General features: G+C 39.5%; 1 protein-coding gene across 1 annotated transcript in view; it reads right to left on the bottom strand.

The window, feature by feature from the left end:
- Window positions 1-15389, bottom strand: part of NELL1 (neural EGFL like 1) — a gene marked incomplete at both ends in the record, with an annotated part of 289446 nt that overhangs the window by 211991 nt on the left and 62066 nt on the right. Inside the window, 5 exons of the mRNA XM_082283926.1 lie at window positions 2534-2636; window positions 3452-3586; window positions 6876-6958; window positions 7193-7265; window positions 14118-14214. Coding sequence (XP_082140052.1) covers window positions 2534-2636; window positions 3452-3586; window positions 6876-6958; window positions 7193-7265; window positions 14118-14214 — 491 coding nt within the window. The remainder of the gene's footprint in view (window positions 1-2533; window positions 2637-3451; window positions 3587-6875; window positions 6959-7192; window positions 7266-14117; window positions 14215-15389) is intronic.

Here is a 15389-nt window from a genome sequence, read left to right as displayed (position 1 = left end):
TGACCGGAATTATCACAGTCCCCATGCAACTACATGTCTAAATTCCAATTCCAGAGAAGGACAGTAAATCCATCAATTAAAGAGAACAGCTGGACTGTTTCAATCTCACACAAATCAAGTATCCAGCATAAAAGCACCCTACATTACTAGCCAGATCAATGCTAAACACTGATAAAATAACTTCCTGCTGTGGCATTTCAGCTCTTTCTGTGCTTGGCCAGTAAAAGTCTGACCTGGGACCCTGAAAGGAAAGCTAAAAGATGTGAATCCTATGTTGCAATTGAACTTCAAAAGTTTGCAGAGTCAAGCCACATGCACAGTGGAAGTGTTCATAGTCTGTTCTCAAAAGACACACTATCTAGGACTGTTTTACCTCAATTTCCTTCCTGAGTGCCCAGGTAAGGGAAGCACTCACAGGTGCAAGTGTGTCCCTCTTACAGGTGATGCCAATAGTTCCACAGCAGCACAGCCAGATTGATTCCCAAATTTTAAGCAAAAGAGACTGCTAGATCAATCTTCATGAACCTTCAGACATCAATTTGCTTCTAATGACTCTTTGTGAAAATGCTCATTTCTTCCAAAAAAAAAAAAGAATGATTTATGATTTCCAGGATAACTCGGTTCTCATCATCGCTAAAGCATTTTAAAACAGGCTTCTTCCTTTTGGTATCCTAGTTTTCTTTGTTTTTCAAAAGCTGCCCTAGTTTTTATGCCCGACTTGTTGTGATCTCACTTCTAAAGAAAACTTCAGATGAGGAAGCTCCATTTAGATTAGGAATCCCAGTAACTATTTTTAGGAGAATATGAACTAGAGACATTTCCTTTTTCTTTCTGTCTGTTTTCCTGACAAGAATGGACACACCAGAAAGCAAGTTAATGTCTGATTCAGAAAAATGATATTTAAAACAAAATTATAGTATTTTGCCAAATATTATTTGAAATGCTAACACGAGGTGGCAGGGATCAAAACTGAACTGCCTAAACCCCTTAATCAGACATTAGAGCTACTTTGTTCATTAACCCTTAGCTAAGACAGGAAAGTGCCCAATAACCCAGCCATTCAATAATCCCTAGAGACAGCAAATTACAACTGATGGTTCTATCAGAGCTAAATAGAAAAAGCACAGAGAAAATAACACCTGCAGTGCAGCTCTTTGGAAAACCTCTGCAATTACTACTATCTACCTAGAGGTGACTAACTGTGGTCCTAGCACATCATTTTGTCAAGGAGCTGGCGTTTACAATCAATTTCAATCAACTTCCATACATCTCTTCCCATTGACTGACATGCTGAGTTCTTGTCAGAATAACGAGTCAAGTTTGTGCCAATCACTGACAAAAGGCAAGTTTGATTGTTCATCTTACAAATAACAGGAACAGTTTACTCATGAGGGTATACACTGAATCTACAATTTTGTGCCTTCCAATTTCTTTGTGTCAGATTTTGACTCTTGTGCCTGCATCCAGTTTCATGAAAAAACTTCCTCGACTTTCAATGTTACAAATAAAAATATTTTGAGACAAAGAAATACAGGCCAGCATGGTCATTTTACCACCCAAGTACTCTGTTCGTAAACTCCTTTTAGTATGCAGAATATTCATGCTGACATACAGCTGAGAGAAATGAGATTATGTAAGAAAAACGAGCAAGTGCAAGACCACAGCTAAAGGATATTTGTGCACAGAACTAATGAATTCAATGACTGAAAAAGGGTGACAGAATGCTAAAAAAGTGTTATTATTTTCCTAATAAATCCTAAAATAATTCAACATCCCTGTCTTAATAAATTATTGAAAGGCTCATGCATGAAGTTTACTCATCTTCCAGAACAGATCAGGGGAAAGAGAATTTGTGCTTCTTAAGTACGACTGGCATTAGTATACAGCTAAAACATTAATACATAAATTGTCTTTGTTCCTTGCACTAGTATTAAAGTAACAAATATTGAATATTCCTTCCATGAACATTACTTAACAGATTTTGTTTCCAGAAAAAGGAACTGAAAGCTGACAATAACACCGATCACAAAATTTACTTAGCTTTTCTTTCTTCTCATTAATTTATTTTGAAATTAATTACAGCAAACTACGGCTCCACACAGTGATACTAAGCCCGGGTCTGATATTGTCATGTTTATTTTGAAGAACAGCCTTTTAACTTCAAATAAAAGAGAGGCAAAAAGATAACAGCTCGGTTAGTTACTCATCACAAAAGAAAGTTCAGACCATAGGCTTGATGCTCCTCAACACCAACAGGAGATACAAACTGGAACCAAGTCAGTCTTCCCAGCCCCCAACAGGATGAATAATTTTACACTAACAATAGGTAAAAATAGTACCTCAGAAATTTCCAATGCTTCTTCATTTCTCAACAATTACTTATTTTCTTCTTAAATCATGTTTGCCACTATGACTCATGTTACCTGAATTACCAGGACCTCTGAAAATCATTACAAAATGTGCCTGCTGCCAGGACAAGTTTAACTCTGCTGAAATAGAAGGCAAAACTGAGAGGTCTGAGTGATGTACTTACCCTTGCACACTTTGCAGCACTGACTTTCCACATGCACTGGGAGGGCATCAGGGGGACATTCAAGAGGGGGACAGGACATCCTCCGGCATTCCACAACTCCGCTCTAAGCAAAGGGTTTTAAGACAAAATTCAACTACTGCCACTGCTATTAGAGAATACTTTGTACAAAACACTAAAAACTATTTAAGTAAATGAAAACAGCATTCTGCATTACAAACACATCCTTCACTAACGAATTTAATCCCACCCAGCTACAAGATGAGTCAAATGCAGCTGAAGGTGAACTGCCTCATTTTGATACGTTACTGGTTTTACCCCCCAGTCCCAAACTGCATTAACTGAAAAACATAAGTCAAGAACATAAGCCCTACTTTCTGTAGACTGTTCCAATCATCTTTGAGATTTTTAACAATCAGGCTTCTATTTTCTTGAGTAAACAAAGGCTCTCTTCAGATATTTATCAAATAATTTCAAAGATACAAGTTTTACATACTAATTCTCTTTCTGTTCCTTGTATTCTTCATTCTGATAAATGCTGAAAACAAATCTGCAAGTTACAATGCAAGATGCAACTAAGCATCTATGAATACTATTAAAATAATGCCTCCTTTTTGAAAAAGCTACTGCAGTAAAAACAATTCCATCCAAACACAATGCCACCCCTTCACCCCAAGTCCTCACAGCTACAATTAGAACAAATAAGAAAGTATTGTCAAGGGAAAGCAGATTTTATGTATGAAGCTTACAAATAAGCAATGTCAAAATTTTATTTATTTTACCATTTCCCTCTCTATTGTCCACAATGCCACTAGATGCATACTAAATACATAATAATTCTCAGAGTGAACGTTATGTATTCAAAGGCCATTTTCACATTTCCATTAGATCCTATCCTTGAAACTCTTCAGAAATTCTTACTTTGCATGTGCAATTCCTGCAGTGATCATCTTCAACCCATGAGTCTTTGTCTCTGTAGATCAATCCATTTACTTGACAAGTCTTCTCACAATGACAGTCTTCCAATTGACTCAGTCTTGTTTCTGCATAATTTAACTATAAATGAAAGTAACTTGATGAGATTTTTGCAATTCACATTATTTAAAAACACACTAAACACATTATTTAAAAAAGCAAACACCAGTATACTTATATTTAGCCAAACCAGCTTTGACTACAATCTTCAAAACACTGAACCAGGAAATCAGCAGGTATAAACTAATCCTATTCCTCAGGTTTTGATGGAGTTAGATCATGGTCATCCCACACTATGATCAGTGGAGAAACCATGCTCCTGGAGTAAACCCTGAGCTTGTGGCTAGCTCTGAACACGCCTTGCTGTTAGAACAGAAGTACAAGCTTAATACTTAGCAGTAAATATGTGCATTCCTTCCCTGCCCATCCAAATAACTGAAAGATGACAGGACTCTGTTAAAAAAAGTATTTTTTTCTGGCAAAATAAATAATAAAAAAATAAAAATAAAATTTAAAAAAAAAAAAAAAACAGACTGTCAAAATTTACATGGAAAATTTTGTGATTCATAGAACTATTCCTGGCTGTATAAACCCATGACGCAAATAAACCAGACTGCCTAGTCCATAAATGAACTCAGCTGCTTAATTTTTCTTGATTTTAATCAAAGTCAAGCTTGAACCTTTCTCACCTCCAGCAAGGAAAGACTCAGTAGAAAGTTTTGGGCTGGAAGTCTTCATGTAACAAACACATCTGAATACAAAGCACACCCTAGTGGAGGCTCATAATTTACCAAAAGAAGTTATATTCCACTCAGAGAAGTGCAGGAGATGCCCAGACTGATCTCAGCAGATTGTTAAAGCCACATGAATTATTTTAGCCATTATTTTTAAAGAGGAACTAACAGTACTCTAGCACAGCAGTAGGGAATGCTGCAATGTAACACAATCCTTTTCTCCTGCAGCAAATTAACATTTTAGCCAGATTCTAACACCCTGACATACAGTGTGTCTCTACTTAAGGACACAAGATTAAATCAATTGAAGATATCTACTGGAAAGATTCAAAATTAATTCAAATTATGACAAAAATAAAATAAGTTTTAAATGCTAGAATTTATTAGTCTTTATATGTCTTTACAAAACATAGGTAAGAAGAGGACATAAGGGTGGTTAGCTTGCTACAAGTCATGATCAAATGCTCCCTTCATAGCATTCTGTGACAACCTGCTATAGACAGTGCTCTGCTGGAGCACTTACATAGGCCCTGTGTCCCATCCTGAGCCCACCAGACTCAGGAGAGGTACAGCCCAAGCAGGAGGGAACCTTCCTTTCCTGCTGTCATTCTGCATAACTTGCACAGCTACTAAAATTATTTGAGTCTGAAACCAGTAGCCAGATACTTCCTTCCCAGGGAAGCCCAGCCCTGAGTCTCCATAATTTTAATTTCTATAAACTGCACATACACATTCATTGCAAACAACACTTGCTCATCTGTTCAGTGCCAAGATACAGCTGTAACCAAACACAGACTGAGAGAGAGGATGAAATCCTGGATATAGAGGAGCCTAAAAGCAACAACTACACACCAAACCACTTTTCAAAACATCTTGTTCGTGCTCTGCATCTGTTGGTGCAGATCTGTAGGGATCTTTGCTGCTGTACATGAGCAAGCCCTCCTCTAACCACCTGCCCTGCCAAACAGGATCTCTGTGGGCAGCTGCACAGCCCTGCAAAGCCTTGACATGCATCATCCCCACAAAATATACTTGTATCTGCATTAGTACCACTTGCAGCTGTTGTGGCTAGGACTTAAAAGGCAGATACAAATCTTAATGCTTCCCTGCAGACTCCCCATTTTAAACTTGCATTTGTCTACCAAGTTAATTTTCTTTCCTTCTGCATGCATTTTTCCTGGACAACAGGAAACAACTGCAACAAAACAGTCAGTGGACTGCTGTAACAGAAAAGGAATTTGCAATGAAGGATTATGCCAGCACCACTTTATGAAAGCACAGAGTCTTTGCAGTACAAATACTGTGTTATTTGCTTCCCCTCATAAAGTACTAGCAAGCAAAATTATAATTAACATCAGAGAAAGCAAGTTACTCAGTACACTGCATAATTGGAACTTGCTCATACCACCAGCAGGGCTCAAAATAATTGCCTCCCTTTCACAGTACAAGCAGAAAACTGAACTAAAAGCTTCACATTTCGCATTCGGATCCAGCCTGTCCAAAGCATGTCAGCTGAGTAAGAGGACTGCCAGGATAATGCACACACTCTCCAAAAAACAGTTTCCCCTTTCCTGTTGGGAAGGGAAAGAGCATTTCAAGGCAGTGCAGTAAACAGTATAATGTTTTTACACAAGCAGCACTGCTATGCAAATCCTGTTCTGGAAATTCCTACAGTAACTACTCTCAGAGTAAGGGCATCTACAGGTTGGTTGCATTTGCACTTAAATCTAAGTAATTAACATTTAAGTGCTGTTTCAAGAGAGACAGTTAACTGCCCTCCACCACAAACCAGATGGTTCACCAACATTAACCTCAAAGAGTGTTCATATTCTCCTTTGACACAGATCAAGGGTTTGGTCACCTCTAAAACACAGTTTCCTATCCCAACACTTCAGCACAGCCTTGCTGAAGGGCCTTGGCTAACACTGAGGTTGCCTGTGTACTGTAGGAGCAGAGCCTAAAGAAAATTTCCAAAATCCCAAACAAACAAAAAATCCCCAACTCTATAGATTCCCATTCATCCTATTCATGATCCAACTGGGGGGGGGGGGGGGAGGGAGGAGAAGGAAGGAAAAAAAAACCAAACCCAAGCACACACCACATCACCTGGAGCTGAATTAACTTTTACACTGATAAAAACCATTGATCAAAAGTGATATCAAGGTTAGCACAGTCAGCAGGTTCACAGGCATTTTCATTTTGGGGCCTCATTTCAATTCCCAGGAAGGAGACTACACCAGTCCTGAAGACTTCACAGGACTTCCCACAAGAAAACATCTCCCCTCTGACAGCATCACATGGTGAGAAAATTGTTGAGGAATTTCACTCTTTTGTTTCTGCATTTATTCCTCAGCATGAAAAGGGAAACCAAGCTAAGGCTTCTTACAAAACATCAGACTCTGTGTATTTTGTCACTACCTTACAAATAATAAAGCAGAGAACAGAAACATTATTAAGTTTAAGAAACAACCATGGAGCCATATCCATAAGACTATGCAGACAGTAAGAAAAAAAATGACTCTACTATGAACATTTGGAATAATTTTCATGGTATAAGGAATGGCATATGGAATATCTTTGTCTTAGGGAAGGAAAGGAAGGAAATGGGCAACTAACGAAAAAGCTTAGGTACCTACTTTTGCAGTCATTTTTGCCAGGAGTTCTTGCAAATCCATGATTCCTTGCACCAGACTTAAGAAATCACTGCAGGTTGGGCATGCTCAATAGAGAAAGATTAAAAAGAAACAGAAAAGAAGAGAAGGAAAGACACAATAAACCATAAATAACCAACAATCTATCATACTAGATTTATCTGAATCTGTTTATATGGAATTTTTGCCTTCCGGAAGTCAGCACATGCAAAAATAACAAGCCTGAAAGTATTATTTTTTAAGCAAAGAAACAATCTGTATGAAAAATCTAAAACAGAGAGAATAAAAAGATTGCTACTTACTGCGATTCAGATTAGGACACTGTGTTATATATCCATTAGGTATAAAGATGATTTTCACATCTTGAATAATACCCTTTATAAAAGAAGAGAAAACTGGTAATACAGATTACAAACATTTACTTAAATTTGTACAAGCTCTTTCACAAGTCATTTCTTCAGTGGATACAAAAAAAGATTACCAGCTCACTCTACTTGTGAGGAAAATAACTGAAGATGAACAAAATAGAACAACTCCTCCTATCTTTCTGAGTGTTTGGATATTACAGCGATAATACTGCTTTGTCTTTAGTAATCACCAAATATAAGCTGCTTAAATGTCTTTAAATGGGGTGAGACTGGTGAAAAAAGCAGTGAAATAATATCCATTGCTCAAGCCGATGACACACTTTTCCAAAAGACAAAAAGAAAACACAGTAAAACTCTTTATTTTTTTAGCCAAATAAGGCTGTGAAATCAAACACTGAAAAGACAAGTACATAGTGCCAGATGTAAGTAACAGTTTACACTTCCATTGCTTGGTTTCATTAAGCCTCCTAGCTGCTCTGTATCTCAACAGGCAGTTTGGGTAATCGTGCCATCAGCCAGAATTAAATCCTCTCTCTAGCCCAGGCAGATAGAGATGCCCTGTGCAGGACTGGCAGAAGGTCAGAGCCAGTCAGTGCAGGTTGTATGGGGCTCCTAAACCAAACCAGGCATGACAGTGGGGAGGCAGAACCCACAGGTCCAGTGCCTGCTGCACCCTGCACCGTCCCCGCCCTGCAAGGACATCCCCAGTGGAAGCAGCAGATGGCCAGTGTCCCTGCACACCCAGGCCCTAAAGAACCCTGGACACTTCAGACAGTCCAGAAAATGCTGAAGCTTGTGTTTGTTCTTTTAAGCTCAGGATGAAGCTTTTGCTGCATCTTTGACTGTGCAATGTACTTACTTCACAGGATCCACTGGCTTTAATAATGTCGTGGCCACTAAGGGAGAGGAGCAAGGGAAATCAAAGGATCTCTAGTGCTGATATTTGCACTTCCTCTGTTAGTCAGATGTTGTGATGATGCCTTAAGGCATCAGTGACACAGCTCTATGTCCTCACAGACACAGAAAAATTTATTTCATCTGAAAAGAAATTTATCATGGCAGCAGTTACTATCTAATTAAAATTACTGATTTGCCAGACTGTGCTTTAATTTTCAGTTAAATTGCAATAGAGTGAATTTTGCAGACCAAGGACATCATCACTTGCTCATAGGCACTCAATCTCCACCCATAAATAGAGGCCTCAGATAGTCCTTAAAGCCTGGCAAGTAACATTTAACATTTATATCATCTGTTAAAAGAGCAGAATGTAATCAGCAAGCACTGTTTCCTGCTTGCTGTCTCATGATCAAATATTAACTGAAAATATTAATAGAGATAACCAGATCACCCTGTCTTTCTTGCATAAGTACATACATTTATTAACCTTTTCATCTATGAGAATAATGAAACCATAAGTAATGAGAAGTAATACTGTCACTGGAAATGGAACATCCTGAAAGCCATTTTACATACTTTCTGTCAGCAGTCATCAGTGAGAAATTAGAAGGTGAGGCATAAAAATATATTTCAAGACTTAAGCCTCTGCAGTGAAAAGCTCAACCAAGAGTAAATGAGATTATGAAGTTCCACCAGACTATATCACCTAACTAATGAGACACCATCCAGAGAGAAGTGATTTTTTTCTTCAGGTTTTTTTTGTTTGCTTGTTTTTGTTTTTTGGGGTTTTTTGTTTGGTTTGGTTTTTGGGTTTTGGGGGTTGGGGTTTTTTTGGGGGGAGGAGGTTGGGGTTTTTTTGTTGGTTTTTTTGTTGTTGTTTTTTAGGTGCATCGTCAACTTCAAATGTGTTTGTTGCATCAGAGTCATACTGCTCAATTGTCTTTTGGACAGATTCGCATTTAGACACAGCCTGAAGAGGAAACACAACTATTTTATGTGTCTTAATTTCTGGCTACATGGAAGCATATTACTTTGGAAAAACATAAGAATATGAACTTCAGTTCACTAGCACAGATGACTTCTAGGTCTGTAAACCATCTGAAACAGAATTATGATCAAACACAGAAGTAAACTTTCCAAGGGCAGAAATTTTGCTGATGTATTTTTTTAATAGAAAGACTTCATTGTAGGCAAACACTTATTACAGCCATAATTATTGTAACGAATATGAAAAAACTCTGATTATTCCTGCTTCAGCATTAAGTCTAGGCTCCCAAGAGCTTGGATTTTGTCCTTAACAGTGCGATGTCAGTGGTCAAAATCTTTCCAGTTTTTCCCTTCCCAAGCAGACATCACCTTTATGTTATCAATAAAAACATTTGGCTAATGACAATCAAAGCTTCAGCACAGCATCGGGACTTACTAGCTTGAAGAGCCTTCATCTGGTGCAGGCAGATTACCAGCTACAAAATGAAATCCAGGTCTGCAGCACTAAATATCAAGCCCATTCCATGAGAACATAATGCAAAAAGCCCAGTTTATTGCACTTCTCAGATATCTACTAAATAGAACAGTCCTCCCACATTCTGTGAAAAGGCTCATATATTCCGTGAGCTCTCCACTTCTGCATTTTCATTTCTTCCATTGCCTTTCATCCTCTTTAAAACCTACTTCTCCCACAGAGATAATGTGAGCCAAACAGCTGTGCAAGTTGCACTGGCCAGTGCTGCGAAAGGCTCTCCGCGGTGGCACCAGCAGACATGCCTGGAACTCCTGTGCCTTGGCAAAGCCATGCCAACACGCCCAGACTTCCACTCCATCAGCACTGTGCTGCTCCACTCAGGGCAGCCATGCCAGGCACCTGAACGCTGCCCTCAGCACTACGTTTAGTTTCACCGTCCATACAACACTGAGTCCAAAATTATTACAGAGGCATATGACTATATAAATTATATACATGATACTGTGCAATAAAAATACCAATATGCTTCTCAAGCACCTAATACACAATCCCCAGACATGAGCAGGATCAATAGAGCCTGCTCTAGTAGTTATGAAAACTACTGTCTTGCAACATAAATCACCTTCTCACCGATGCATTAATAAGCTCATTTCTGCAGTAGCTCTTTGGGGGGACCCTTAGGGGGAAGGGTTCTCCTCAGCAATAAAGCAAATTCTGCAGGTAATTCTGATCCTGGCAGCAATCAGATCCATCCTAGAGAGTGTTCCATGGATATCTGGCAGCACTCTTTTTCTCCATTCAGTTGCATTTGCTTCAGCTTCCTAACCTGATGATAATGGTATTCTCTAGCCCTGAAACAAACCCTGAGTTTCTGTGGCTGTCCTGGCTCTGTCCAGCACAGAGTTAATTTCTGCAGTAGCTGGGAGGGAGCATGGCTGGGACATGGTGATTATTCTACAGCATCTCATACCATTGCAGGAGGCAGGGGAAGGGACTCTCTTTTCCATGGAGAAAGAGTTCCTCATGGTCAAGAAAATGTGGAGGAGGGAGCCATCCGGTACCATCTATTATCAGGAATGTTTATCTGGGTAAATAATTTCTTTTCCTATACCTTTTGTTAATAATATTGTTGCTGTTACTGTTCATTTTCTTATCTCATCACTCCTTCCAGTAATTTTTTCTTATCTACACCCATCATCTTCACCTTTTGTGTCTCCAATTCTGAACTCCATTCCATCACAGGGAGGAGGGGGAAGGAAAGGAGGCGTGAGAAATCAAGGTGTGATTTGGTGGGATTTGAGAGACTCTTGGTGGGAGGTTACTGAATTGGGGAGTACCATTCATAAACGACGACGGCCTTAATTTATCCATCTCTTATTCTACACCACTTATGTCCCACCCAGATCCTACACCCTCCAACTATATAGATACAGATACATAAATATACACAGTCACAGGTATCATTTCTATAGTCAGTCAAATCCCCTTGTGGTACACATTGTTTCCCTGTCTCTGCATTACCCACCCAGGACCCAGGTCCTCCTTCCATGGAGCGGTTTGCCTTTGCTCAAGTTGCTCCTCTCTGGAGTCACCATAGCATTCTTCTTGCAAATACTGTCACTTTATCAGAGTCCTGTAGCTGTTCAGGGGTGAACTCCCAAAACACTGGAGAATTTCTCTAAATACCAGCCCATTTACTCCCACGTTCCATGACATTCATGATTATTGCCCCTCGGGGCAGATCTCTGAATGAACCTCCCAGAAATCTCTGTCCTGACTCTAAACATGGTACTGTAAACCATACTGAGAAAACACAGCAGACATTGCAACAAGAACGTACTTTCCTTAACATCCGAATGAAATTCAAAATTCTCAAAAGCTGTTTAACAGGCCTGAAGGAGGGAAAGGGGATGAAAAGCTGTGGAAAATCATCCTCCCCTCTTGGCCCCACGGACTGGTTATGATTATTAATGGACTCCCCACATAAGCACCTGAGGTAAGGGTAGGAGAGCAACACTGAACACACAAACATCCAAAATGATCCTCATTGCCCTTGATGTTATCAAGTCATAAGCAGATATCACACAGTACAGCAACAAAGCAATCCTGATCCCTCTCCCTACACTGAAAAAGAACATAGCGAGGGGCACATCAGGGAATAGATACAGGCTTAGGCATCACACCCACATGAACAAGCCAAGCAACATTGTGGCCAGTGCTCCATACCTAATACCACAGAAGCTTAAATCAAATTAGCTTTCAACCTGCTCAGGCTCTGTTATTTCCACCCTTCGTACCACACATTGGCCACCAGTTAAGGCTGTCCTGCTTTAGGAACGGTACTCCCCAGTTCAGTATCCCCACCAAGAGTCTCCCAAGCCCCAGGCTGTTCTCTCTCAATTCCCTTCCTCTACCCCTCCCTGCTGTGGTAGGAAGGAGTTGAGAACTGGAGGCACAAAAGGTGAAGATCACAGAGCGATGAGATAAAAAAACTAACAGTAACAGTATCAGTAACAAAAGGTATAGAAAAGATATTATTCACACAACAAGCATTCCCAGTAATAACAATACTGGATGGCTCCTTCCACTGTGTTTTCTCGACCAGAAGGAACCATTTCTCCTTGGAAGAGGTGTTCTCCTCACCCCCTGCAATTGCATGAGGGGGTATAGAATAACCTCCATGTCCCAGCCATGCTCCCTCCCAGCTACTGCGAAAATTAACCCTGTCCTGGACAGAGTCGGGACAGCTGCACAAACAAACCTGAAGGGTCAGCACATAGCTTTCAAACTAAGTAGTTCATGGGATTGCCTTCAAAGCCAACAGAAAAGCTCTCCTAAGCCTGCTCCAAACTTGCTCCCACCACTGCTGTGCTACAACCACTGTCTTGGCTGAATTCCGAGTGCTTGGCCATGTCAGGCAAGTTACAACCAGCAAGAGATACCAGGAGCAAGGGGTGAGACTTCAGTTCCCCTGATAACACCACTGAGCACTTCATTCCCCAGCACAGCCACAGGCACAGCAGGACTGCTTGTGGAATAATCACTGTAAATAATGATGTGGAACAAAAGCACAGACACAAAAAATTGCTGCTGCTGGACAGTGACTTAGGACTATCATACCCCCTCCTGCCCCTTCTGATATACCAAAGAATTAAAACCTAATATAGGTATGAGAATATGACCAAAATGTGCTTTAATGCTACTCGTTTATGGAGAGAAACAACAATTAATTATCATTAAAATAAGAAAACTTCAGGAATGGCAGAGACGATATTCAGAACAGTATCCAGTGCTTTTCCCTATGCACATTTTCATGGCTCCAACACACATACAAAAATGCTAATTCTTTTTTAATGCTCTTATTTCCCTGCAGATCTCTGTTTACATTAAGGAAAATATATCTATTTTTTTATATGCTGAAACAGTGAAACAAATTGCTCTGAAAAAGAAAGGGAGATCCTGCTGAGCATATAAATACATGGAAAGAGATGTGTACTCTTCACAGACTGGCAAAATCCCAAGTTTTTGCAATGAGTAACATAAAAAAGTAAGACTTCTGAAACTCTCAAGCAGGATTAAAAAAACCACAACCAATTATATTTCTGCCCTGAAGAAAGTTAGTAAAATATTCAAGCATGCATAAAGCAAAGTAAGGCACTTGTCGGCTTTCATTATGATCAATAAAAATTGTCAGTTCATTAGCATATCATTAGCTACCCTGCTGTTTCCAAAGTGTTAACACGTAGAAATATTAATTTACAAACATATAATATCCCAGAGTTCTGAGGCTCTGACTGCCTGCATAAAATAAGAATTTAAGATGGGTGACTCCAATATAACTTCTTCCTTTTCCTGTGTAGCTATAAACATATGTTTACCATCTGTGGAATAGTGGGAAGCAGCTGAGGTAAAAAACCAACAGCTGTAGAATAAAATAATACTATCAATTTCACTTCACAGTGACAGCTCAGCTGCTGGAGGATGAAATGCACTCTAGGTTCAGTGCAACCCTCAGACTATCATTTAAGTTAAAACTTGGCTTTTACCTCTGTCTCACAATTAAAATTGTTACCTACTATGCTGAAGTAAGTTTAGCATAATTATCCTAGCTTGTTGGAAATCTGGGGACTTTGTGGAGACATCCTCAGAAAAGAGGCAACTTGTAAAATTGTCTTAGGAACTGACGGCTTCACAGGGAAGCCGAGTGGGTGGTAAATCACCGTGGCAACAAATCCATGCCCAGACTGAGGATAGGCAGATTGGCCTATTGCTGCTCTATAGACTCCTTTCACAGATGAACACTTGCACTGTGGCTTGTTATCCAAAACTGGAATAAATACCAGAAACTTTTACCTTGTAAACAAGCTGTTTACAAACTGTCCACAGTTCCTACCAAACTTCATACGTATCATATTGCATGAGTCTCAGACAACTGATTGGAAGTATCTTGTTGACCCATCATTACTTTCCTTCTTCCCGTGCCATGTCATATCTGCTTACCTTAAAGAAACCATGTTTCCTGTTTCTCTGTCCGAGCCATAAATTGCTTTCAGGTGTCAAATTCGTTTCTGGGGGATCAATGACACGTTCATAAATCCTGTAGAGGGAATACATTGCATTTACTTGGATTTTCTCTTTCCTCTGAAAACTTCCTTGACAACATAAGGTAACAATAAAAGATGGAAAACAGAACCAAAAATAAAACCCCTAAAAAATTTTCATTAAACACAGTATTTATCACTGATCATGGTGAAGAAATTATATTACAACTTTAAAATAAAAAAATAAATAAAATCACAAATATATGAAGACTCCATAAAAATGAAACTCTCCTTGTGCAGCTGTGCAGCACTAGACTAAAGAAATACAATGCCAGAACCCACCACAGTAGGGAAAAAAATAAAATAGGACCATCCTAGTCTAGGGATGTCTTTCAAAATCTACCCTGCCTAGAGAAAAACTGCAATCACACACAAGATCCAACCAAATCCAACAACCCCTTGGGGCTTTCAGACTGGTCAGAATTTTGAACAGACTTCACAAAAAAACTTTATGCTGCTCTACTCCCTTTTTTCCTTCCCTCTTTATTTGTGTCATTCATCCTTGCACGTGGCACTTTCTCCCCTTGTTACTGAATTTGCTCAGGCAGGGTGGTCACGTGTGGGGCCTCTACTGCACATCCAGCTTGTGTCTGTCACTAGCAAAGGTCTGACACAGAATGAGACCTCATTATATATGCCTGGTCCATAACCAACCTTTATGTACTGCATAAACTCGCACATGACTGCAGCAATCTGCATACCAAATTTCTAAAATTAACTCATGAGAAAATGCTGTAACACAATTTTTAAATTAACAAAGTATTTGGAATTCTAAAAAGGTTTTGCTTGGGGTTTTGTTTGTTCATTTTTAGAAAAGCTGTAATGAAGTTTCCATAACAACTTTTCCAGGAACACAGGCCGCTACAGTGATACCATTTCAGAACATGAAAAATTCAAGGCCAGAGTTACTGACCGTGGATTCTCATATTGCCATGTCACATCAGAGGGAGCCATGAACTTACTGCTTCATAACAAAAACAGCATGCTTAACAAGGATTATGGAGGAGATGATGAAATCTTTTTCTATTACAGTCCAGTGTACAGGGAGTATGAATTGCTGTGTAATCACACCAGTGTGACAGCCAAGAGAAGAACCTTTGAGTCTGCCAAGACCCTTAGCTTAAAGAGGTGAAATTATCTGTGGCCAAATTGTTTTTCTTTCTTTAAAGCT

The sequence above is a fragment of the Coloeus monedula genome (assembly GCF_965178545.1).
Source record: "Coloeus monedula genome assembly, chromosome: 6".
Taxonomy (NCBI): Eukaryota; Metazoa; Chordata; class Aves; order Passeriformes; family Corvidae; genus Coloeus; species Coloeus monedula.
The sequence above is the reverse complement of the archived record's forward strand: the minus strand, read 5'-3'. Positions and strand labels throughout refer to the sequence as shown.